The 24,797-nt window shown below is 39.0% G+C and overlaps 1 protein-coding gene across 5 annotated transcripts in view; it reads right to left on the bottom strand.

Moving 5' to 3' along the window:
* The window catches only part of NALCN (sodium leak channel, non-selective), a 345,832-nt gene that overhangs the window by 93,445 nt on the left and 227,590 nt on the right, over positions 1-24,797 (bottom strand). For all 5 annotated transcript variants that reach the window (XM_023218071.3, XM_023218072.3, XM_023218074.3 and 2 more), the window contains one exon: positions 24,319-24,393. In XM_023218071.3, coding sequence (XP_023073839.1) covers positions 24,319-24,393 — 75 coding nt within the window. The remainder of the gene's footprint in view (positions 1-24,318; positions 24,394-24,797) is intronic.

Below are 24,797 nucleotides of genomic sequence, written 5' to 3'. Positions count from 1 at the left end.
TCGTTAGCTTAGCACAATAGAGATTTACTCTCTCAGCATTCTGGAGGCTAGAAGTCAAAAATCAAGGTGCCAGCAGGGCCATGCTCTCTCTGAAGGCTCCCGGGGAAGAGTCCTTCTTCTTTGCCTTTCTCTTGTTTCTCGTGATTCTCAGCCACGCTTGGAGTTCCTTGGCTTGTAGCTGTAATGCCCCATCCCTGCTTCTGTCTCCACGTGACCTTCTTGGCCTGTGTGTTTCTGTGTCTCTGAGTCTGATCCCACTCTCCTTTTCCTTATAAATGCCAAACACTGGATCATCCAGAACAATTAACTTAACTGATTACCTCTGCAAAGACTCACTTTCCAAAGGTGGTCTCATTCTGAGGATCCAGCTGGACACAAATTTTGGGAGAATGCCATTAAACCCCCTACACGTACTGTCGTCTGAGGCTATATTGTGTGACCCCTTGAACAACAGATCTCTTTTCCCTGAGACTGTAAACTTGGTGAGGACAGGAACCATGTAGGGATCTGCTCATTATTCCACGGTCGGTGGCTGGCATGGCACTGGACACAAGGTGAGCTGAGCAAATATTCAGTGAAGGAATAATGGCGTTGATCAGGTGGTGGAACTCAACTCTAAACTAAACTCTCCAGCAGACGAATGGGAAGTAAAAGAAAAGATTTTAGATATATCCTGAAGTGTAGAGAGATAAACATAAAATATCTACTGATTGACTGAATAAATTTGTTGGTATGGAGTATGTGTGTCCTTAGATTCACAGAAGAGAATAAAATTAGACTCCTGTGTTGTTTAAACTGGACGGCATCTGTCATTAACAAACTAATGAAGGTTTAGACAAAGTACAGATATAAACATTTTGTAGACTGGGCGTGGTGGATCAGCATTTTGGGAGGCCGAGGCGGGCGGATCACAAGGTCAGGATATCGAGACCATCCTGGCTAACACGGTGAAACCCCGTCTACTAAAAGTACAAAAAAATTAGCCGGGTGTGGTGGTGGGTGTCTGTAGTCCCAGCTACTTGGGACGCTGAGGCAGGAGAATGGTGTGAACCCAGGAGGCAGAGCTTGCAGTGAGCCGAGATTGCACCACTGCACTCTAGCCTGGGGGACATAGCGAGACTTCGTCTCAAAAAAAAAAAAAAAAAAAAAAAAGAAAAGAAAAAGAAAATTTGTAAAGGGACATGTCAGGGAAATGGCAAAATATATTTTATCAAATATCCTTGAATATATTAACATATGTAGGATACCAACAGTCACCTTGTTTACATGTTTTAAAAATGGGTTTCACCCCCATTCTAATTGGTATTAGAGATATTTACACTCCCCAAAGCTTGTATGCTTCTTAGGAACAAGATACCATTTTAAATTTACTTCTCCAGTACATTCTAGGGAGTAGAAATAGAACTCTGTAAATAAATGAATTAGAACTCAGCACCACTTGGTCATTGCACTGTGAAACTACAAAGAACAGATGAGAAGCTCTTTTTGGAGACTCAGAGGGTTCTTCACGATTGTTCAGACCTGGCATCATTGCTGTACAGATGCGCATAAGGGCCAGTCAACATAGAGGAAGATGAGTGGCTGCTTGAAGGGTATTTCAAATCTTACGGCTGAGGCACTGAATCAAACCTCCTAAAAGCAAGGAAGTGTTCTCTTTCTGGATGGCAGTTCCTATGCACTCTTTGCTGTTACTGAGAGAGAAGCAGCATCAACTAAAAATGAGTACAGGTACATCCAGCAGCCCTGTAGGTCCTCTCCTATGTGCGTGCCTGCAAGAAATGAGTGCACACCCATAAGGCACAAGCCCTCCCTTGGCCACAGCAGTGCCAGTTGTTAGAGTCACAAAATGTGAACTGTCCAAATGCCCACTAGCAGTTGAATGGAAAAATACATTTGGATTTATTTAAATATTTGAATGAGTTAACTACATCTCAATGCAAGAATGTGGATTTCACAACATAACAGTGAGTGAAGAAAGCCAGACACGATAACAGAGTACACACTGAATGATTCCATGCAGATGAAGTTAAACCAGCAGGTGACACTGACATGTGCTGCCGGGTGTCCGCAGAGTGGTTGTCCTGGGTGGGGGTGGAGGGGAAGGGGAGGGAGTATGGAAAGGGGCTTCTAAGGCACAGTCAATATCTCCTGAGCAGGGTGCTGGGTGTGTTCAGTTTGCAAAAATGTATAAAATACGTCTTTCTATATGTATATCGTAGTTCAGTTAAAAGTTTTTAAAAAGGGAAGATGATGCATTTAAGCAAAATTATTCAATTCTTATTTTGGCACTATCAATCACCATAAACTCTGACTTCTTTCCCAACCCATGATTTTGACCAAACTACTGACAGAGAAAAAGGAAGAAAGAGTAAGGTGGGAGTAGACAGGGTATGTGCTGGTGGTGGGGGATGAGGTGACCATGACAAATAAAGTATTACACATTACTTTGAAGCCACTATTAAGCTTCTTTAAAATGTAATGAAATGGTATTCTACCTTTTATCCAAATTCTTTCCCCTACTTTTTTGCATTTAAGCAAAGATTTTCCAAGAGTAAATTTACTTTGATGCAAATGAACGAATAATATAGATTATAAGAAGTGGATATGAATTTTTAAGATCATTATACTATACCAAGAAAAGAAGATCTTTTAACATAAAGTAATTATAATTGTAAATGTCCATTTCAAAAGTGTTTTAAAGATCATGATTCTTGAAGCGAAAGAACACAGTGTAGAGAATCCTGGGATTTTATTTTTCATATTGAAAAATCTAATGTAAAGAACAGTACAAAGGCAGTTTATAACGACCTCAGCTGAGCATGAAGTCTGACTGCAACCGAGAGATCAAATGATAGCTTTGTCACACATTCACATGGTAAAGAAAAGCACATTTGCAAGAATGAAATTAGAATCAAAGAAACAAACTTCAAACCTTGAGCTTTAAGACTAGAAGTCATCTAAGCTCAGTGCTATTCTACGCCTCAGCATCTGCCTGGCTGAGATATCATTATACATTGGGCGGCTGAAAGCCTCTGCTTCCCCTGGCTTCTCAAGAGACTTCGGATGTAATTGCTCTGCATGACACATACTGTGTTCTGCCTCATCGCTTAAATCTTCCCTATTTCAGCCTGTGCTTTCTTCTGTTAAAATATTCAAACATTATTCAATTTCAGTTCCTTTCTGATTGCTGTGAGGAATAGCTGAATTGAAGAATTACCTTAAATAAAAATTTTTGTAATTTTTTTGTATGATTTCCCAAAAGAAAACAATTTTAAAAACATTCAGACTTGGGAGATTCTCATTTTGAAATCTAGTCCGTGTTAGTTTGATAACTGTGCGTAGATTTGTGAGTTGACATAACTGTAGAATATTTGGTGGTTGTTCAATATAGGAAAAATAACCACATTATCTTCAATCAGGAGAAAGGAAAGGAGTTCCTCCTCTTTGTTATGTGAATAAATTAAGGCTGAATTCTCTTTGCTTCTTTACACAGTGGCTTTGGCTGTTTTTTCTGGATCTCTATATATGACATAGCGATTCAGAACATAGCGTCTTCCTAAGGCGTAAACTATTATTTTTTCAAGGGAGTTTCTCTTGCTAATTTGTATATGTGATTTTACAACCCAAATTACACAGTCAAAACAGATGGGGTATCTGGAATAATGATCACACATGTTGGTTTTTAATAATATCTCTGTGTAATTATAAAACCTTAATATATAAATATAAAGAATATCCCTCACTGGCCTGTGAAATCCAACACAGAATTTATTCAGGTGGGTGGGCATTGTCTTTTCTGCTGTGGACAACAGGCAACCAACTCAAATTAGTGCGTAGAAGACACCAATACTGTACACTTTTCAAATGTTTCATTTAAAATTCGCCCCCTTTTACAAAAATATTTAATACATCCAGTATGTTCAAGGTCAAAGTGGGGTTTCAATTATTTAGGCACATCAACTGAAGTCACAGATATAGATTGGAGGGCTCATTTCTTGGTTAGCTTATGGGCCATAAAAGCTAAATTTTTATGTGACAGCTGACACCCAAAATGCTCATGACATTAGCTGATTAATTGCATGTGCTATATCCCGGCTGGTTACTCATTCGTCCAAGCAGTATGCCCCTGAAGTAAGTGTGAAGAGAAGCTCTGTTTTCAGAGGAGCGGGTACACTGGGCAATTAAGTGGCTGTTTGTGCTTGTTGGTTTGGGAGCTCAGCAGAGCACTTACAACAGACTGTTGCATTTACGCCATCTATGAGATCCCCAAAATGTGCATAAAATGTTGACTTTCATGCTGTTATCACAACCCTTAAGATCTTACAAGCTTTAAATGTCCTTCAGAAGGTTACTTTGTGCAACAACATAAATAATATTTACAGCAAGGCTAAGCTAACCAACAACTCTAATAAACTAGTAAAAGAAAAAAAAACTATTCAAAAACCAGAATACCTAATTATGCTGAATGAACACATTTTGCTCACATTATTGTCCCTTAATGTCCCATTAATATCATTAATAATTTCTTAGAGATAGTGGTGATAAATAAAGATTGATTTTGTAGGTTTACTCTTTTAGGTCGCAAATATCTCTATTTTATATTGTATCTCTCCTTTGTTATTCAACTGAGACACAGTTGTTCCCATTAGAGAATTTACTGAATCATAGAAACATGCTCAGTATGATAAAAAAGTATATATCTTTTTCTCCACTTCAGATGAAATTATATTAGAGTTTCATGTAAACTAGATACTTGGTTCTTATTATGAGATGATTATTCATAAGTGCTAGGGAAAAATGTCATACCAAAGGGAATTCAGGATACACACACACATACATACACACATACACACAGACATACACCCACACACATACACACCCACATACACACATACACTCTCATGTAATTTTTCTTTTTTTAAATTTATAAAACATCAGAGATAGCATAAGTAAAAACAGTAAAAATGTAAGAAGACATGGATTTAAACTTTTGTTCTGTTTTATAATCTCTTCACCCCTTTGGATTTCAGTGTTCTCAAAAAATGAGATCTTTAGTCTTTTATATAAATGCCAGATGTATAAGTGAGCTAGCAATATGCCTGTAATTTGAATTACTCAAGGGAAATGTGCCATACAAACCAAAGCTATCACCATGCCACAGTGACTGCTTGCTCTACAGGAGGATGACTTCACCCATATGAATGGGGTGACATGTACATGCTCTTGAGTCCCTCTCCTCTGGCTAATCTGAGACCATTCAACCTCTCCCTCTCTCCCCAATTTCTTCTCCTTTGCTATGTTGATTGGATTGTTTTCTCAAGCCTCTTGGTTGTAAAAACGAAAATGAAAATAGGCAGTTAAACCATGTCTCGTGATCATGCCTTCTTCACTATTTAAGCTTGCTTCTTCAAAGAGATGCGTACACCACCATTATGCCACTTCCCACCCCTCTTCCATCCTCTCCTGTCTCAGGCGTCCCCCCTGCCTCACTGAGGCTCCTCTTGGCAAAGTCAGCACACTTCCTATTTTGCTGAACCCAGTGGTCACTCGGTCATCCAAATTTCATCTCATAGAGACTCCTGAAACTTTCCTAACTGGCTTTCTGTCTTAGTCTTGTCCCTTTAAACCAATCTTTTAGAACATCTAGAAAAGAAATACCTTTATGTCCCTCTAGTCCTTAAAGTAATGCAAAGACTATCAATTATGTATAGAAGAAATTCTAATCTTCTTAGCATGGCATAAGTGGGCCTTCCAGTGCTTTGCCCTCTGTGCTCTAATCTGTAGGTTTGTGCCCCCCTCACACAGGGATGTCACATGAAGATACTGTTTCCCATGCCTGCAATACACTTATTTAACTCTTGTAAACCCCTCTAAAACCATCTTCTCCAGGAATATTTCTCAGAATAACAACTGGTAGGTGAAGCAGTAAACACGCATGCTGGATATGATGCTGAGCACTTTATGCTAATATTATTTAACCCTAAAAATTAGCTCCCTGATGTTGGTACCATAATTAGCTCCATGTTATGCAAGGTCATTAATGAAGAAACAGGTCCATGGAGCTTCAATCAGCTGCCTGAAGTCACACAGAACTGGACTTCCGGATTCCAGAGCTTGAGCTTCTAAAACTGTTGTATACTGCCACATCCAAACAACATTTTCAAGCAATTGGTACACTTTTACTTCTGAATCTTGTGTCTGTTGTTCCTCTTATATGGGATATTTTCTCTCACTTTCCTAAGAAAATTTTATGCTTCATTTTTAGACACATCCTCCAGGACCTGCCTCTAAGCCAAATTAGGCACATCTTCCTCTGTGCACCTTGTATTTTGTCACATCTTCCTCTGTGCACCTTGCATTTAGCCACATCTTCCTCTGTGCACCTTGCATTTAGGCACATCTTCCTCTGTGCACCTTGCTCAGGGGTTTGCACTATAACTTTCTAATTATGTGTGCTTTTCCCCTACTAGCATGACACATTTTTAATTAAGGGCAGAACTCTCTGTAGCCCTGTGGCCTCACGTTGTACATACGATACAATGATAATCCAGCGGTGATGAGATGAGAACAAGACATTAACACTAATAGACTCCCATCAACAGGCAGAAGAGGATCATTTGTAATATTTCTCCTCATTCTATTATTCTTTTCTTAGAGCCTTTACAATATGAAATCATCTATATTATCCAGCACAAGCAAGTCTTCCAATTTCAGACGAGTTATATTACTGGCAAAGATGAAAGAGGAGTAATGACAAGTTACATCAGATTTTCTACTAGAAACAAAATCACAAAAATCACATGTGGCTCTTGATAAAGTGTGTGTTCCCAGCTTTTTGAGATCAAAAAAGCATAATAAAATGTAAACTTGATACAACGTATTCATGGTATAAAGTTACATAGATGTATGTATCTTTGAACAAGGCAATACAGGAGCTAATTTATATGTTGCATTATTATAGCTTACCATAAAAAATTCTCATCCTATTTACAACGACACTATTTTGAAGTAATTTAAAACTTACATGAGAGTCGCAAAGATAGTACATAGAGTTCCTGTATCCTTTGATCCAGCATGTTATATACCGTAGAACATTTATCAAAACTACCCAAAACTACCATATTAACCTTGGTCAAATACTTTTAACGAAAGAGCTTATTGGAAATTCCCAGGTTTTTGCATGAATGACTTTCATCTGATCCAGGAGCTCACCCTGGAAACCACATTGCATTTCATTGTCACATCTTGGCTGTGACAATTCCTCTAATTCTTCTTGTTGTGAGTGACCTTGATGGTTTCGAGGAGTACCGGTCAGGTAATTTGCAGAGTGTCCCCCAATTTTGGGTTGTCTGAAGTTTTCTCATGATTAGACTGAGGTTATACATTTTTGGGACAAATATCATGGAGATGATACGCCCTTCTCATCATATCAGGGTGTACATGACATTGAGGTTAACTGTCCTTACTTGGGTAAGGTGATGCCTGCCGGGTTTCTGCATTATAAAGTTACATTCAGTGTTTCTCTTTTCCTACTCCATTGGCTTGAAGCAAGTCACTGACTTCAGCTGACACTTAGAAGAATTAAAGCTTTATCTCTTAGGAAGGAGGAGTATCAAAGAATTTGCGGGCAGATATTAAAGCTGCTACAATAATTAAAAAAAGATGTGGAGAGGACAGTTGGAGACCACGCAAATGTTCTATCTCTCCTTAAAGTTTCACATACTAATTCTGATATTCATTAGCTCTTGCCTGTGGCAATTACAATGGTGCCCTAATGGCCATTTTCTGTTTTCTTCATTTATTATTCTATTATTTCTATTTCTCTATGTTTATTACTTGGAATTATTCTGTGAGAATCAGTTGTCCCTTCTCCTGTATTTATTTATTCAATCATGTGTTTATATAAATATGTATTTGTGACTATTTATTGTATTCTTTGGGTTATAACCCAGTACTGTCCTTATTCATTTCATTGCTCAAAGTCTTCCTGCTTTGGCCACTAGGGGCTCTTTCAGTCAGCTTCTCTCGTCTTCAGACATATTTCCACCTATTTTGTTTGTTTCTTTTTTCTTTCTTTTTTTTTTTTTTTTTTTCCTTTTTAGCTCTTCTTTATTTTCTGGCACCACAAAAATGTCCTATCCTCATCTTGTGTTTTCTTTAATTCAGCTCTAACGCTCTACAAAGTCACCCATCACCCTTGTCAAAGATGGTTGAGCCAGAAACCGGGCCAAAGAGAGGGACTTTCTATAAGGCTGGCCAACACTGCGAGGCAATCAGAGATGAAATTCCTGCCTAAAAGGAATCATATTGATTAACTGGATCCATCAGATCTGTTCTTGTTGGGAGTTTTGAACTTGAGACACAGAAAATGTTTACTATTTGCAATGGAACTGAAAGTGAAAATACACAAGGAGGGAAACAGAGACAGACTGAGTTACCATAAAGGCAAATACCAGCAGTTATTAAATGTTGTTCTTCCTCAAGGCTCCAGTATCTTTTTTCTTCCCACCCTATTCAACCTCATCCAGATTTATACCTTCCAGTATTATGAAAATATGGAGAACTTTACTAGAACTGAAACTCAAAGGAGGCAGTCATTTTTGTCTATTCTGTTCACTGACCTACCCCACATGTCTAGAACAGCACCTGAATAAATAATTAAGAATTACATTGAATTTCCACATTTATATCTCTGGGCAGCCATTCTTCTCCCCTGAACTCCAGACCTATACACAACGATTAGGTATCTCTGCTTAGACATCTTGAAAGATTCACCGACTCAACATGCCCAAGGCTGAGTTGATGAACTTTTCCCCCAAATATGATTGTATGCTAGTGTTTCTTGACTCAGTTAGTAGAAACCTGAAACCACCAGGAGTCATCTTTGAGACTCTCTCACTCAAGTCTTTAAATCCAACCTATCACCAAGTCCCTCTTAATTATATTTTCCAAATAGCTCTCAGGTTCACCACTGCCTCCCATCTTATAAGCTTTCAGTGGCTCAGGTCAAAGGTAAACTTAAAGGTAAATATCCCGGCTGAAATAGTGGCTCATGCCTGTAATCCCAGCACTTTGGGAGGCCAAGGCAGGTGGATCACCTGAGGTCGGGAGTTCAAGACCAGCCTGGCCAACATGGTGAAACCCCGTCTCTACTAAAAATATAAAAATTAGCCAGGAGTGGTGGTGCACGCCTGTAATCCTAGCTACTCGGGAGGCTGAGGCAGGAGAATTGCTTGTACCTGGGAGGTAGAGGTTACAGTGAGCCAAGATTATGCCGCTGCACTCCAGCCTGGGTGACAGAGTGAGACTCTGTCTAAAAAAAAAAGGGTAAATGTCTTTACTGTGTTTCTCAAGGCACTGAATGGTTCATGCCCTGCTGACTTTCCCACACTTACTCCGTACCACTCCACCCTGGTCTTCCTGTATTCTGGGTGCACACAGGCTTTCCCTTCTCCCTGGAGCTGTGCTCCCCTCCCCTGACCCACCACACCTCTGTGAAGTCCACAAGGCTCATCTTGCAAAACTTAGCTCTCCTGTAACTTTCTTCATCCTCACCCTTGACCACCATTTGTGTCAGGGTCTTCTACGAATGTCTCTCCTTAAATGATGTTATTTTCTGAAGAAAGCTCATCTCAATCTTTACATAGTTAGGAATTATTTAAATTACTTGATTTACATCCAACTCCCCTATTAGACCAGAAGTCTCCATGGGAGCAAAGAACTTATTTATTATTGTACCTGGCCTAGCCCTGTACACATGGTAGGGACTCAAATATTTGAAGAATGGATGATAAAGCAGATGGTGAGGATGCTTCCAGGAGAATGGAAAAGTACATGAATTTCTTGAAAAAAGATCCAAATGGACCGTGTGAAACTTGAGTCCAAAAGGAATCAGGGCAGTGACTCCAGCTCCAGCACGTTCCTATTTAATGTGTAAGTCCACACAGGGTAAACCTTGCTATTCTAACTCCTCACAACAAATCTTAACACAACTATAAGAAAGGCTTTTTGTAATTCAACAACTGACAGGCGCTACATAAAACTGAAAACTAATTGTCATGCTTTTATCTTAGAACCACTGCAACCTAGTTTCCCATTGCCTGTGACAGGATCTGAAAGAAAAAGTGCTGTGAGGTTGCTCTTCATTATCATCCTTGCTGTTTTTAACAGTACAGTGCCGTAAACTCATGCTTCTTAACAATTTTGTTCTCTTGATTAAAGGAAACAAAATAAAATAGTATCCTTATAGTTAAGCAGTGGGCGGTGTTCAGTTGGAGTTGAAGTGTGAGCTTCTCTCCAGTTTGGGCACATTTCCCCTCCAAATCCCACTATATTTTATTTTATTTATTTTTTTGAGATGGAGTTTCACTCTTGTTGAGATGGAGATTTGCAGACGTGATCTCAACTCACTGCAACCTCTGCCTCCTGGGTTCAAGTGATTCTCCTGCTTCAGTCTCCCAAGTCACTGGGACTACATAAAGGCGTATGCCACCCGGCTAATTTTTTGTATTTTTAGTAGAGACAGGGTTTCACCATGTTGGCCAGGCTAGTCTCAAACTCCTGACCACAGGTGATCCACCTGCCTTGGCCTCCCAAAGTGCTGGGATTACAGGCGTGAGCCACTGTGCCTGTCCTATTTTTTTTTTTTTTTAAATTGAAGGGTTACCTTGCAGAGTGCTATGGAAACTGGAATGAAAATAATTCTGAATTAGCACAGTTAAAGAATGATACAACCGACAACCCACCAATGTGAACTCGAGTGGACAATCTTAGGTGTGTAGTTTCATGTTTGTTCCATGGTAAGAGAGATCATGCTAACAAAACAGTCCCGAGCATCTGTGGATGAGGCAAAGAAAAGGTCTCTAAAACAATGTCCCTCTGGTTTGGGTTAATCATACATGAAATTTTGGAAGGGCTTACAGAAACCTTTCCTCTAAGAAAGTCTCAAGTCTATAAAATTTTACGATGATAGGGTTTGATGCCTATAATCAAAGAAAGACAGAATAAAATAACTCCATCTGCTGAGAAAGCTGCTCCAGGGTGGTGCAGGCTGGTGTCGGATTCCTGGGGTATGTCCATTGTTCCCTGCTGCCCCACGCTCTCAGCAAGGCTACTTGCCAGCTTTAGAAGGGATCGTTTCTTCTTGAGTCCAGAGAACAAGGCTCTGGAGGTGTGTTAGTTGTCTAGGGCCGCTGCCACAAAGTTCCAAAAAACTGGGTGACTCAAAACAACAGAAATGTATTGTCTCACATTTCCGGGGGCTGGAAGTCTGAGATCAAGACGTCAGCAAGACAAGCTCATTCTGGAGGTTCTGAGGGAGGTCTACTCCATGGGGCTTTTCCAACTGCTGGTGATGGATCTTGGTGATGGACCCAGCAATCCTGGGTGTTCCTTGTGGACCACATCACTCCGGTCTGTTGCTCCATCATCACACGGTGCTCTCCCTGTGTGTCTGTGTCTGCGTCTCTTCACTTTTTATGAGACACCAGTCATATTGGACTAGGGTCCACCCTAATGACCTCATCTTAACTTGATTGCATCTACAAAGATGCTATTTCCAATCAAGTTACATTCACAGGGACTGAGGGGTAGGACTTCCACGTATCTATTTGAGGGACACAATTCCACTCATGTCAGGAGGACATCAATTCTAACAGGTACTTCTCCTGTTTTGAACTTTTTTTTTTTTGAGACGGAGTCTCTCTCTGTCGCGCGGGCTGGAGGGCAGTGGCCGGATCTCAGCTCACTGCAAGCTCCGCCTCCCGGGTTTACGCCATTCTCCTGCCTCAGCCTCCCGAGTAGCTGGGACTACAGGCACCTGCCACCTCGCCTGGCTAGATTTTTGTATTTTTTAGTAGAGACGGGGTTTCACCGTGTTAGCCAGGATGGTCTCGATCTCCTGACCTCGTGATCCGCCCGTCTAGGCCTCCCAAAGTGCTGGGATTACAGGCTTGAGTCACCGCGCCCGGCCTTGAACTGACTTCTGAATCTCTCACTTTTACTTATTTGACTGTAAAAATCCAGTTGACTGTTTCTATATTTATCTTTTTTGGGGGGGTTTTGGGGGACAGGGTCTTTCTCTCTTGCCCAGGCTGGAATGCAGTGGCACAATCACAGCTCACAGCAGCCTTGACCTCCTGGGCTCAGGTGATTCTCCTACCTTAGCCTCACAAGCGGCTGGGACCACAGGCCATGGACCACCACACTGCAATAGCTTTTATTTTTATTTTTTTTGTAGAGATGGGGCCTCACTATATTGCCCAGGTTGGTCTCCAATTTCTGGGCTCAAGTGATCCTCCCACACTGGCCTCCCATATTTCCACTTTTTGATTGACTTCTAGATTCCTAGGCTGTTGTTTTTATGCTGATAATTAATATTCCCAACTTTTCAGCCTCTGTTGTGACTTCTTGGCTTAAACCTTGATCTAAACTGTTCTCTGTCTTAGCCATTTCATTTCTTCAAACCAATTTTATTGCTGTTCATGTCTTAGTGTGACAGAGAATTTATTACAAAAAGTAAGCCTAACATTTATTATAAAAGTAAAGATTTATTGTAAAAGTAAGTAGCTATTTCAGAAATAGCAGATCAAATGCTCTTTAAAATTATCTTTTGGGCCGGGCGTGGTGGCTCAAGCCTGTAATCCCAGCACTTTGGGAGGCCGAGACGGGTGGATCACGAGGTCAGGAGATTGAGACCATCCTGGCCTACACGGTGAAACCCCGTCTCTACTAAAAAATACAAAAAACTAGCCGGGCGAGATGGCAGGCACCTGTAGTCCCAGCTGCTCGGGAGGCTGAGGCAGGAGGTTGGCGTAAACCTGGGAGGCAGAGCTTGCAGTGAGCCGAGATTGCGCCACTGCACTCCAGCCTGGGCGACAGAGCGAGACTCTGTCTCAAAAAAAAAAAAAAAAAAAAAAAAAAAAAAATTATCTTTTGAGATTTACATCATCGAAAGTTATGGGCAATAATAAACTGACATCAAAAGAGTCATCTCTGACGAAAAGATTGAAAGAATGGCTTCATGTGGAGTTAGGCAGCATCAACAGGTTTGAGTGAAATGCAGAGTTTTCCAACTCTCAGCCACTACTTATTTATAAGTTCTTCAGGGTATGGTCCTCTAGCTCCTGGGCAGCTGTTCCCTGGAGCAGCAGGCATCCTTGATATCTGATATTTCCAGCTGTTTGTGCTTCCTACCTATTGGCTTCAGCGTGTTGTACAAATATTCTCTATACATATCACAATGGGAAAAGGTTGGGTAGCACTGTAGCAAATGGTGTTAACATACCTAACAAAATTAAGAATCAGTCAGCAATCAGGTGGTCTATGTGGAAACAGTATGAGGAGTTTGAGGAAAAGGTTGGTGATCCACCTTCACTTCCTTACCCGTCATTGATTCCCTATCCTCTGCAACCCAGCTCTGTATCATCGAAGGCCCTGAGCTTGCTCTTATTGCCATCACTAACCACCTCCTTATTATTAATATGGTGACCAGTTTTAAAGACATTAATTGTGGCAAAAAAACATATAACATAAATTTTGCTATCTGTATCATTTTTGTTGTGGCTGTTGCTGTTATTTGAGACAGGGTCTCACTCTGTTGCCCAGGCTGAAGTGTAATGGCATGATCAGAGTTCACTGAAGCCTTGATCTCTTGGGCTCAAGCAATCCTTTCACCTCAGCCACCTAAGTAGCTGTGACTACAGGTATGTACCACCATGTCCAGCTAGGCTAATTTTTTGTATTTTTAGTAGAGACAGGGGTCGCCACGTTGTCCAGGCTGATCTCACACTCCTGGGTTCAAGCAATCCGCCTACCTTGGCCTCCCAAAGTTTTGGGATTACAGGCATGAGCCACCATGCCCAGCCCCATCTTAATCATTTTAAGTGTACAGTTCAGTAGTGTTAAATAGTCACATTGTTGTACAGCAGATTTCCACAACTTTTTCCTCTTTCAAAATGGAAACTCTGTACCCATTGAACAACAGCTCCCTTTTCCTCCTCTCCCCAGCCCCTGGCAACTATCATTCTGTCTTCTGTTCCTCTAAATTTGACTACTTTAGATAAACTCATATAAAGAGAAACCATACATAGTTTGTCTTTTTGTGACTGGCTTATTTCACTTAGTATGCTGTCCTCAAGGTTCATCCATATGTATCATGTGTCAGTTTTATTCATTTTTAAGGCTGAATGATATTTCATTGTGTGTAGATACCACATTTTGTTTATCTATTCATGCACTGGTGGATACTACGGTTGCTTCCACCTTCTGATTATTGTGAAAAATACTACAATGAACATGTACATGCAAATATCTCTGAGATTCTATTTTCATTTCTTTTGGATATACATACCCAGAAGTGTATTATATCATATGACAATGCTATGTTTAATTTTTTGAGGAACTGCCATACTGTTTTCCGCAACAGCAGCACCATTTTATATTCTCATCAACAATGTACAAATGTTGCAATTTTTTCACATTCTTGCCAAACAGTTTGTCTGATAGCAGCCATCCTAGTAGGTATAAACTGATACCTCATTGTGGTTTCTATTTGCATTTTTCTAATGATTAGTGATGTTGAACGTCTTTTCATCTACTTGGCCATTTGTATATCTTCTTTAGATAAATGTCAATTTAAGCACTTTACCTATTTTTAAAATAGATTATTTGTATTTTTTGTTGTTGAGCTATAGGAGCTCTTTCATATTGTCAATATTAACTCCTTATCACACATATGATTTGGAAATATTTTCTACAATCCCATAGGTTGGCTTTTCACTCTACTGATTGTTTCCTTTGATGTACAAGTGTTTTTAAGCTTAATGTAGTCCCCTATTTTTGCTTTTGCTGTCCGGCCATATCCAATAAATCATTGACAATTCCAATGTCATGAAGCTTTTGCCTTGTTTTCTTCTAGGAGCTTTATGGTTTTAGGTCTTTTGTTAAGGTCCTTAAACCATTTTGAGTTAATTTTTATATGTGATACAAGGTAAGAGCCAAACTTCATTCTTTTGTGTGTGGCTATCCAATTTTTCCACACCATTTGTTGAAGAGACTGTCCTTTCCCCACAGTGTGGTCTTGACACCACTGTTGAAGATTATTTGACTATATATGTGAGGGTTTATTTGTGGCCTCTCTATTCTGTTCCACTGGTCTATATGTGTGTCTTTATGCCAGTATCATACTGTTTTGATTACTGTATCTTTGTAATATGTTTTGAAATAAGGAAGTATGATGTCTTCAAGTTTGTTTTCCTTTTTCAGAATTGTTTTGGCTATTTGGTATCCCTTGAGATTTCATATGAATTTTAAGATTTCTATATCTGCAAAACTGCCATTGGATTTTTGAGAAGGATTGCATTGAATCTGTAGATTACTTTGGGTGGTATGAACATTTTAATAATATTAAGTCTTCCAGTCCTTCAACACAGAATGTATTTTCACTTCCAGATGTTCCTCAACTTACGATGGGGTTTCATCTGGATAAACTCATTAAAAGTTGAAAATACTGTAAGTTAAAAGTGCATTTTTCTGACTTACGATATCTTCAATTTACCATGAGTGTTTCTGGATGTAATTCCATCAGAAGTTGAGGAGCATACTGAGCGTGTATCTGTTTTGCACCGTCATAAAAATCAGAAAATTGTAAGTTGCTCGGTTAGGTGGTTCAAACCTATAATCCCAGCACTTTGGGAGGCTGAGGCAGGTGAATCACTTGAGGTCAGGAGTTCAAGACCAGCCTGGCCAACATGATGAAACCCTGTCTCTACTGAAAATACAAAAATCAGTTGGGTTTGGTGGTGCATGCCTGTAACCCGAGTTACTTGGGAGGCTGAAGAAGGAGAATCCCTTGAACCTGGGAGGCAGAGGTTGCGGTGAGCAGAAGATCAAGCTACTGCACTCCAGCCTAAGGAACAGGTTGAAACTATCTAAAAAAAGAAAAATTGTTAAGTAGACTCATCGTAAGTCAGAATTCACCTTTATTTGTGGCTTAAATTCTTTCCTCAGTATTTTATAGTTTTCAGGGTATGTGTCTTTTGCCTGCTTGGTTAAGTTTATTCCTAAGTATTTTATTCTTTTTCATGCTACTGTAAAAATGGGATCGCTTTCCATGGTGACTGTTTTTTTGACCTCTCTGAAGTCTTTGAGACTGTTGAACAAGCCTCTCTCTTGAAACTCTTTCACCTTTTGATTTTGATGACAAACCTATTCTTTCCTTTTACCTCTTGTGCTGTGACTTATCATACACATTTTGGCTCCTTCTCACTGATTCTTACCATTTATTTATTACCCCTTAGGGAACCATCCTTCCCTTGGTAAGTTTATGCTCAATAAAGGCTTAAATTACCATCTGCATGTTGATTTTGCTCCTTTTCAGTATCTGTTTCAGCCTAGATATTCCACCTAAACTTTAAACTTTATATCTCTCCATAGACATTGTCTCATAGATATTTCCCAGGCATCTCAGGGAAAATATGACCAATCTTCTTCCCCCTAAAATAACCCCAAATAAACAAAACTCTCATTTCTTCTTTCTCTTGAATTTCTTCTGCATCAGTGCACTTAAAGAAATCTAGAAATCTGGGTGACATCCCTGTGTCCTGGTTTTTCTCCCTTCCTACATCCAATTTGTCACTAAATCCTCTTCTCTGTCCTCCACCACTTCCAATATTCTCTCATTCCGATTTCCTTTTGTTCAAGCTGCTATCACCACCTGCCTCAAGAACTGATTCTTCCGTCTCCAGCCTAAGCTCCCTCCATTTCATTTCATACTGACACCAAAATGTAGGTACGATTATGACACCCTGTGCATAAATGCCATCAGAATAATATCAAGATGCTTAGTGCTGCTCAAGCATTTCCTGTGCTAGTCTCTGCTTATTTTTCCAGCTCACAATTTTCTCTCTTGCTCTACACATTAGCCACAGCAAACTCTTAGTGTTCACAAAGTCACTCTGTTTTTTCCCCCAACTTAGAAAGAGTCTGCAGTTCCCCTGGTCTTCAGTACCCTTCTTCATGCCATCTTCCTCCAATCCTCTTCACCTGGATTAGCACTACTCAACCTCCAGATTTCAGTCTGCACCTGCTTGTGACAAAATGTCCCTGATTTCAGTCTGCTTTAGATGTTTTCTGTGTGCTTCCAAAACATTATCCTTATAATGATCACCACTGAAACTGCCTGTTTACTTGTCTCTTTCTGCCACTGGCTCATGAGTTATTTTTGAAGGTAGAAACAGTATCCTGACCATCACATGTCCCTAGCCCCGACACAATATCTATAGGATAGTAGATGAGTGTCCAGACCCCAGTTTCACAGAACAAATAGATCTAGTTTCTGGGTCACTAATATCTCAACTGTAAAAGAGATATCTCAGATGATCTCAGCCTATCTTAGCCTATGCCATTATGCATTTTTAAAAATATTTTTATTTATTTATTTTTAGATTTTACTTTAAATACTGGGATACATGTGCAGAATGTGCAGGTCTGTTACATAGGCTTACATGTGCCATGGTGGTTTGCTGCACCTATCAAACCATCATCTATGTATCTGAATCACACAACCTTTCTCCCCTCCCTCTCCATCCTGATTCCTGGCTCACTAAGCTATAGTCTGATTATAATTTGGCTTCTCCTTTGGATACCCACAGGGAGAAAATATGCTGATCTAAAAAATGGATAAGCATCTCATCCAATCCACACCTAGCTAGATACGCTTTTCATTATAAATGAAGGAGGTGGTTCTCTGCAGGCAGCGTGGCCTCTTTCAGCAAGGACGTTGGTTTAGTGTCAGACAGCCTTTGTGGCCCTGACTCAGGCACATATGAAGTGCGTGGACTTGGGCAAGAAATTCACTCCCCTGAATGTTAGTTGCCACGTCTTTAATATTTAGGATTAACTGTGATAATTTAACATAAAGTAGCCTACACAAGGCAGTTCTCAATAGATAGCATTTGCTCCTGTAGCAGCTATATCAGTCTTTTAAAATTACGTAAGTTTGAGTTCATTCATGAGAGGCTGACAAAATGTGGAGAAGATTGAAGATTCAACTAACATCAGGAGATGCAACCAGTACTCGGCTGAATGGCATCTTCCAGGAGCATCCCTGCCACCTTGCTACCGCCCTCAATCTGGAATGAACTCAATATAGGCGACAAAATGGAGACGCAAATGAGAACTTCAGGGTGTGTTAGGCAAGATTCTCCAGAGAAACAGGGCCAATAAAATATACATCATTATTGATTTTAAAGTATTGGCTCATGTAATGATGGAGGCTGATAAGTCCCACCATCTGCCATCTTCAAGCTGGAGACCTTTGGAAGCCAGGGAAACAGTTTGAAGGCCTAAGAACCAGGCTTCCTGAGGGCAGGAGAAAGTTGTTTACACGGTGCAGGCAATGAGACAGACAGCAAATTCAGTCTTCCTCCACCTTTTTCTTCTATCTGGGCCCTCAAAGCTTTGGAAGTGGCTCGACGAAATTGGGGAAGGGGGTCTGCTTTACTCAGTCTACCAATTCAAATGCAAATCTTTCCAAAACCACCCGACAGAGGCACCCAGAAACAATGTTTTACCAGCTATCTGGGCATCTGTTAGCCCAGTCAAGGTGACACATAAAATCAACGATCATGTAGCTTAAGGCTAAACAAAAACATTCCCCTGGAGATCATACTTTAACAAACGAGAATATAAGATATTTATGGTTTTTGTTTTAAAAAAATCACAGTCAATAAGAGAGGAAAGCTTCTTAATAAATAATATCTACCCACCACTATGCAGCAGACTCTAGCAAAGACCAAGCATCATCAAATTGGAACCACGATTTAAGTGAGACTGGATACAGAGCTGGGGAAACAGTTTTCAATTTCACAGCTCTGAATTTAATCTAAACAGACTATCTATACTTCCCTTTTCAATGGTTCTTCCCCTCAGGCTTTTCCATGGGTTTTTTCTTCCCTCAAAGTGTAATGAATTTTATACTGCTTAAAAGAAAACCTTTTATATCTGTCTTGCACTGAATTTGCAAAAATCATTAAAGCTGCAAGAATTATCTTCATATTCAAACCCTGCAAAACTCTGTCTACATTCTCCAGTGTTATTCCTGCATCACTTGAGCTTCACGGTCATCAGCTCTTACTGGTCAGAGAAGTTTTAAGTCGAGGGTTGTGTTGTAGCCTCTATACCAACTGATTTATCAGGAATCTCCTCTCACACATCCACAGACAATCTCTCATTTTTAGTCAATTTTTAAATGTTATGCAGAAACAATGTTATATATATATGTAAAATATTAAATATAAAAATACAATTTTATATATGTTATGCATAAATAGCACACATTATATAATTTGTCATGTATTACTTATATTATATATAATTTTTATTTAATATATACATATATGTATAGTTATTACATATATGTAATACAAAATTATAACATTTTTGTATTTAATGTGTGATATATACATATATGTTACATATATTACATATATGTAATAATATATATACACACACACATATATTTTTCCCACGTCTCTGTATTGGCTTTTGGGGATGCTGCAAAGCGAAATATAGTTTCCATGTAATTCAATACGGGGGTCATGTAAATGATGGCAGCTATGAAGATTACGCTGCCCTATTGCTATTAGGAAACAGTTGTGTCCTATATATAACACACAGGGAAGGCAATAGAGGAATTTCATATGGTTACATGATTGAGGTGAGTTTTTGGAATACAATTGTGAGAAGTGACAAAGGAAAAGCCATAGAGGTGACCATCACGGCACACACTGGTGATATCTTGGAGAGGGGGTGATGGGAATAAACACATAAGAGCCTCTCAAAATTTGCGTCCAAAAAGCCCTTTTATTTTCTCCCCTGGATTCTAAAACCTAAACATTTTTCCTGCCAAGATGCCTTGATTAAGCAATAAGATATTCATTGTAGCTTTAAACAAATTTGCTTAAAGGAAAGTATATATGAAAACACTGCAGAACTATAGTATTAAGGAAACCGTGCTGCCACTTAGAATTTTCAGATTTCCAGCTACAAGTATTAAATTTGACATTTTATTTAGCAGGTGCGGGCTTATATTAAGTAAATGCACAATTCTTTTCCGGCTTCCTGAAGTATTAAAAATGACACCATAGCTTTTCATGAGGACCCCTAGAGCTCAGCAGGCCTTGGGTAGAAACCACCTCTGATGCACACGGAGGTTGCATAGAAAAATAATGGGAAAAGACATACAGTGCCGTGCTTCTCCTTCAGAAGAACACAGGCCCACCGACAACCCATCATGCAGCCCATGCCTGCCCTCAGGGAGCTTCTCAGGGGAAGGCCATGGTGGGCTTTGACTTTTGGCCACTGACTTACTCACATTCTTAACTCTGGGTTTTGCCACATTCCTGCACCTTTATCCCTGCGTTATATTCATACTCTTTATTTCATATCTGGTGTTTTTCTACTACACTTCTTCCTTCTTTTCCATTATAATTTCTTCACTAGTATGTTTTCACTTTCTATCACCATCTCACACCTTTAGCTTAAGGGCAGCCTCTCCTCTCCCCAGCAGGAGGGCTGCTTCCTCTTCCTCTGTTGAGCCCTACTGAGTGCTGCATGTCAACAACCTCATTTATTATTATTATTATTGTTATTATTTGAAATGGAGTCTCGCTCTGTCACCCAGGCTGGAGTGCAGTGGCGCGATCTCGACTCACTGCAAGCTCTGCCTCCCAGGTTCACGCCATTCTCCTGCCTCAGCCTCCCAAGTAGCTGGGACTACAAGTGCCACCACCATGCCCAGCTAATTTTTTTGTTTTTGAATTTTTAGTAGAGACGGGGTTTCACCGTGTTAGCAAGGATGGTCTCGATCTCCTAACCTGGTGATCTGCCCACCTCGGCCTCCCAAAGTGCTGGGATTACAGGCTTGAGCCCCTGCACCCGGGCAATACCCCCATTTTAGAGGTAACTGCCACTGGCTTTTATTACTATTGAAAAAAATCTGTGAACCAACTTTTATATATTAACACAGTTAAAAACATATCGATACGAAAAGACATTAAAGTCACTAAAATGTTGCTATGCTAAGCCTGTTATGTAGGTGTCTGAGGAGGAGCATCACTCCAAGAAGATCATTGAGAAACGGCACCTTGAGTGGTGTTTGCCATCATGCAGCAAGGCTGTCACTCCCATGGCTCTGATTCGATCCTCTAGGTTCTGAGAGGAAACAAAGAACTAATCTGGATAGTTTTAATGACTGGGTTGCTGCATTCACCCTATTCCTCAGAAACTGTCCTTCATTCTAACAGTTACTTGGTGAATATGATGATGCCTTTGTTATCTACAACATCATTATTTATAAACAAATAATTCATAGTCCTACGAGTCTCAACAGTATGCATGACTCACGTTTGGCCTTTATATAGCTTTACTTTGAATCAATACAGTTTAGAGGTTAAGAGTGTGGGTTTTTGGTCCAAATTGCCTAGGTTCAAATTCTAGCTCTGACATTTGTTGGCTGTGTAACCTTGAGCAAGTTACTTAACCTCTCAGTGTCTTAGTTACCTCATCTGTAAGATGGACGGAATAATAATACCTGCATTGAATGGGTTGTTTTGAAAAATAGGTGAAAACACAAAACACCTGATACTGAGCAAGGGTTCAATCAATGTCACCATAGCTATCAGAATCTACAGACTGGCAGAAATGGTAACAGAAGTTGAATGGAGCAAAGATGGAATTTGGAATGCATAGGGCTTTCTGAAACTTGAAACATTAAGAAAATCAAACACATTTTTTGAACATTTCCTCCACTCTACTCTCTATCTGGGAATAGTAAAAATAGAGTATGGAAGTTTAAATCTTAAGGACTGGATTTGTACATGGACAACTGAAACAAATATTCAGGGTAACAATTTTACTGTTTTTTAAAAGAATCTGTAAAAGACAGTCTAAAGTTTGAGGTATCCACAATACTACGCGTATATACGAAAGTGCACGCACGTGAATGTGTGTGTTCTTAAAAATATGCAAATGAGCCCTACCTTAAAGGCCAAGATCACTGAAAATAAGAAAAATTAGGGGCATAAAAAATGACACAGTTGTTAAAAACTAGTGAAAACACAAAACATAATCATACAACGAGAGAAAGTTAACCAGGAACACTTTAACTTAGTTTAATAATATTTGCTCTAATGAATTTCAGGTTCAATGAGTTTCAAGTATGAAATTAATAGAAGAATTTAATAGCTACGTAGTTTCAGTCCAACCATGAATAAAGAATAGTGTAAAAAGTACTAACAAAAATGGAATTGCTGCGTTATGATTGGAGTTTTCAATGCCCAAATACCCAGAGTATATGGTCCAAATTGTAGGCTAGTGCAATTGGATAACTCATTCTGATATACAGAATTTCCAGAAACACAAAGCTTCACTAATATCTAGCAAGTGATTAAAAGCCATTTTTTAAAATAATGGCATTTATTGAAAGTGAAGAGCCATATAGTTTATTAAAACTTTATAGTCCAGGAAGAATTATTGTTGGTTTTTTTACTTCGGGTCAGATATGAAATGCCTGTTGTGACCATTAGATATATAGATGACAAAAAATGTAAGTAGGCTATGCATATACATGTATATAAAAATAAGTTACAATGGTGAAAATATTAACACTGCAAAATATCCGTAGGTTTGAATTCATAGTCCTGAAAAAATTGCTACATACATGTTTATTTTGTTGCTTTCCAGCAGAAAAATTATTTTACAAATGAGGGCCGGAGTTACATGGTTATTTAAAAGCATTTGGAACCTGGCGGTAGCACTAGCTGGAAATAAATTGGATATTTTAAATTTTATCTATAGAATATACATTGTAACGTACTCTCTCAGAGGACAGTACATATCTGTGCATAATAAACATGGCATGAAGGAAAAGCTACAGCTAAATACCAGATTTGTAAAGCATGGACTAGAGTGGTTCTACAGCAGCAGATTTTATTGGTCATGTCTAATTATATGGCTGGTCACTTTCAATTTTGAATTCACCTATTAGATATTTTTTCTGCAACTAGAAGCCACACAAAGTATTTTCATTGATGGCATCAAGGGATGTCCCAACTCTTATTTGAAGAACCTATCACTGCTGCCACAGAGTGAAAAGACGTGGAAGAAATCATCTCCAGCAGAGCCGGGAAGATGCCCGTTTGCATGGGTAGCTGTAGGATGGTAAAGAACTCAAAATCTTTCTTGGTATGCTCCGAGTGGGAATCTTCATAACAATGTTTTATTTTTTTTCCTTATTGATAGCCTCTGTTAAAAGCATAGGCTTTAAAGATAAGAGTAATACAATGAAATGCCTAACCTGATCATGAGATCGATAAAAAAAAAAAAATTTAAATAGGTTATACTTTTTGCTTTGTTAAAAATAGAGAGCTTTGGGAAATTCTGAACATGGAGGGCCTGCTTATAATTCCGAATAGAAAGTTTAAGAGCCATGGTTCTGTTAACGTTATAACAACTGTGGTTCTGTCAACATTCTAACAGTTGGGTAGAGTTTGGTAGTTAACATCTCAACTATTCTCTCAGTGTTGGGGAGGGTGATACAAGAACATTCCACCCATTGTCCCACTCTCTTGCAAGCTCTTCTTCTCAAAGGGTCTGTACTCTTTGATAGAGCCAAATATTCAAGCCAAATATCCTCCATGCCACAGAAACTATGGGAATGATTGACTATACCTGAAATCCTCCTGCCTTTAAGAACATAGCATTCACCTATTTCTAGTTTCATTTTTTGGGGTATACTTTTCACCATGATGACATCCTGTCTGTTTTCATACATAACTGGGCCCACATTTCATCATTTATTCTATTCTGTTTCTTATACTCACTATGGGCACCCAGACTAAATTCTCCTTTAGTGTCTAGAGACCAGGCAGATTGATTGTAATATTTTTATGATGATGATAAAGGGTATTACATATAATTCTGCAAAATGGCAATATGGCCTTGAGGTATCTCATTTCCAAACAACCTTCATTTAATGGCAGAAGGAGAACAGTCTCCAAATCCAATGGACCATACTCTGCCCATCTTACTGTTATTCAAAAATAATAAAACGATTCCTAGGATATTTACAGAGTAACAGAAAGTTTCCCTTGTTAGTATTAGATAGAAGTTAAACTTAACACCATTTTACCACCTTGGATAGCCTTATTAAATTTTATTTTTACTTTGAAGCTCAAACTTTTAATATTGCCTATAAGCAAATGGTTTGCCCCTTTTTTTGCTTTTTTTTTTTTTTGAAATCTCGCATACATTACTTACTTGTTTAAGCTTCTTTAGGTCTTCATCAAGTTCTAAGTTGTCCAAAATAACAGCAACAAACAAACTCAGGAGGATCTATAAAATGGTGAAATAACAATGAAAAAACCCACATGCCATAAGTATCAAAATGTTACATATATAATATAGTTACCTAAAATATATTGAATATAGAATTCATTAAGTGAAAGATAAACATGCAGTTATGAATCATTGCATAGACATTTCAAGGTATTTATCACAAATACATGAAATAAAATGCATATGTTCATTGAAATAATATAAAATACTAATTTGCTTTATGAAGCCAATTTACTTAAAAAGGAAATTAAGATTTTTTTGAACTCAACAATCCCACTTCTGAGATTATTTTCTAAAAAAGTGATCTGAACTGTTGATGAAAAGCTGAATATACACAGGTGCTTATTAGAGGGTTGTTTGTAATAAGGAAATATTAGAAATAACACCCAACCATGCATGAA

Source organism: Piliocolobus tephrosceles, chromosome X (assembly GCF_002776525.5).
Source record: "Piliocolobus tephrosceles isolate RC106 chromosome X, ASM277652v3, whole genome shotgun sequence".
In the NCBI taxonomy this organism is placed as follows: domain Eukaryota; kingdom Metazoa; phylum Chordata; class Mammalia; order Primates; family Cercopithecidae; genus Piliocolobus; species Piliocolobus tephrosceles.
This window is presented reverse-complemented; position numbering and strand designations above follow the sequence as displayed.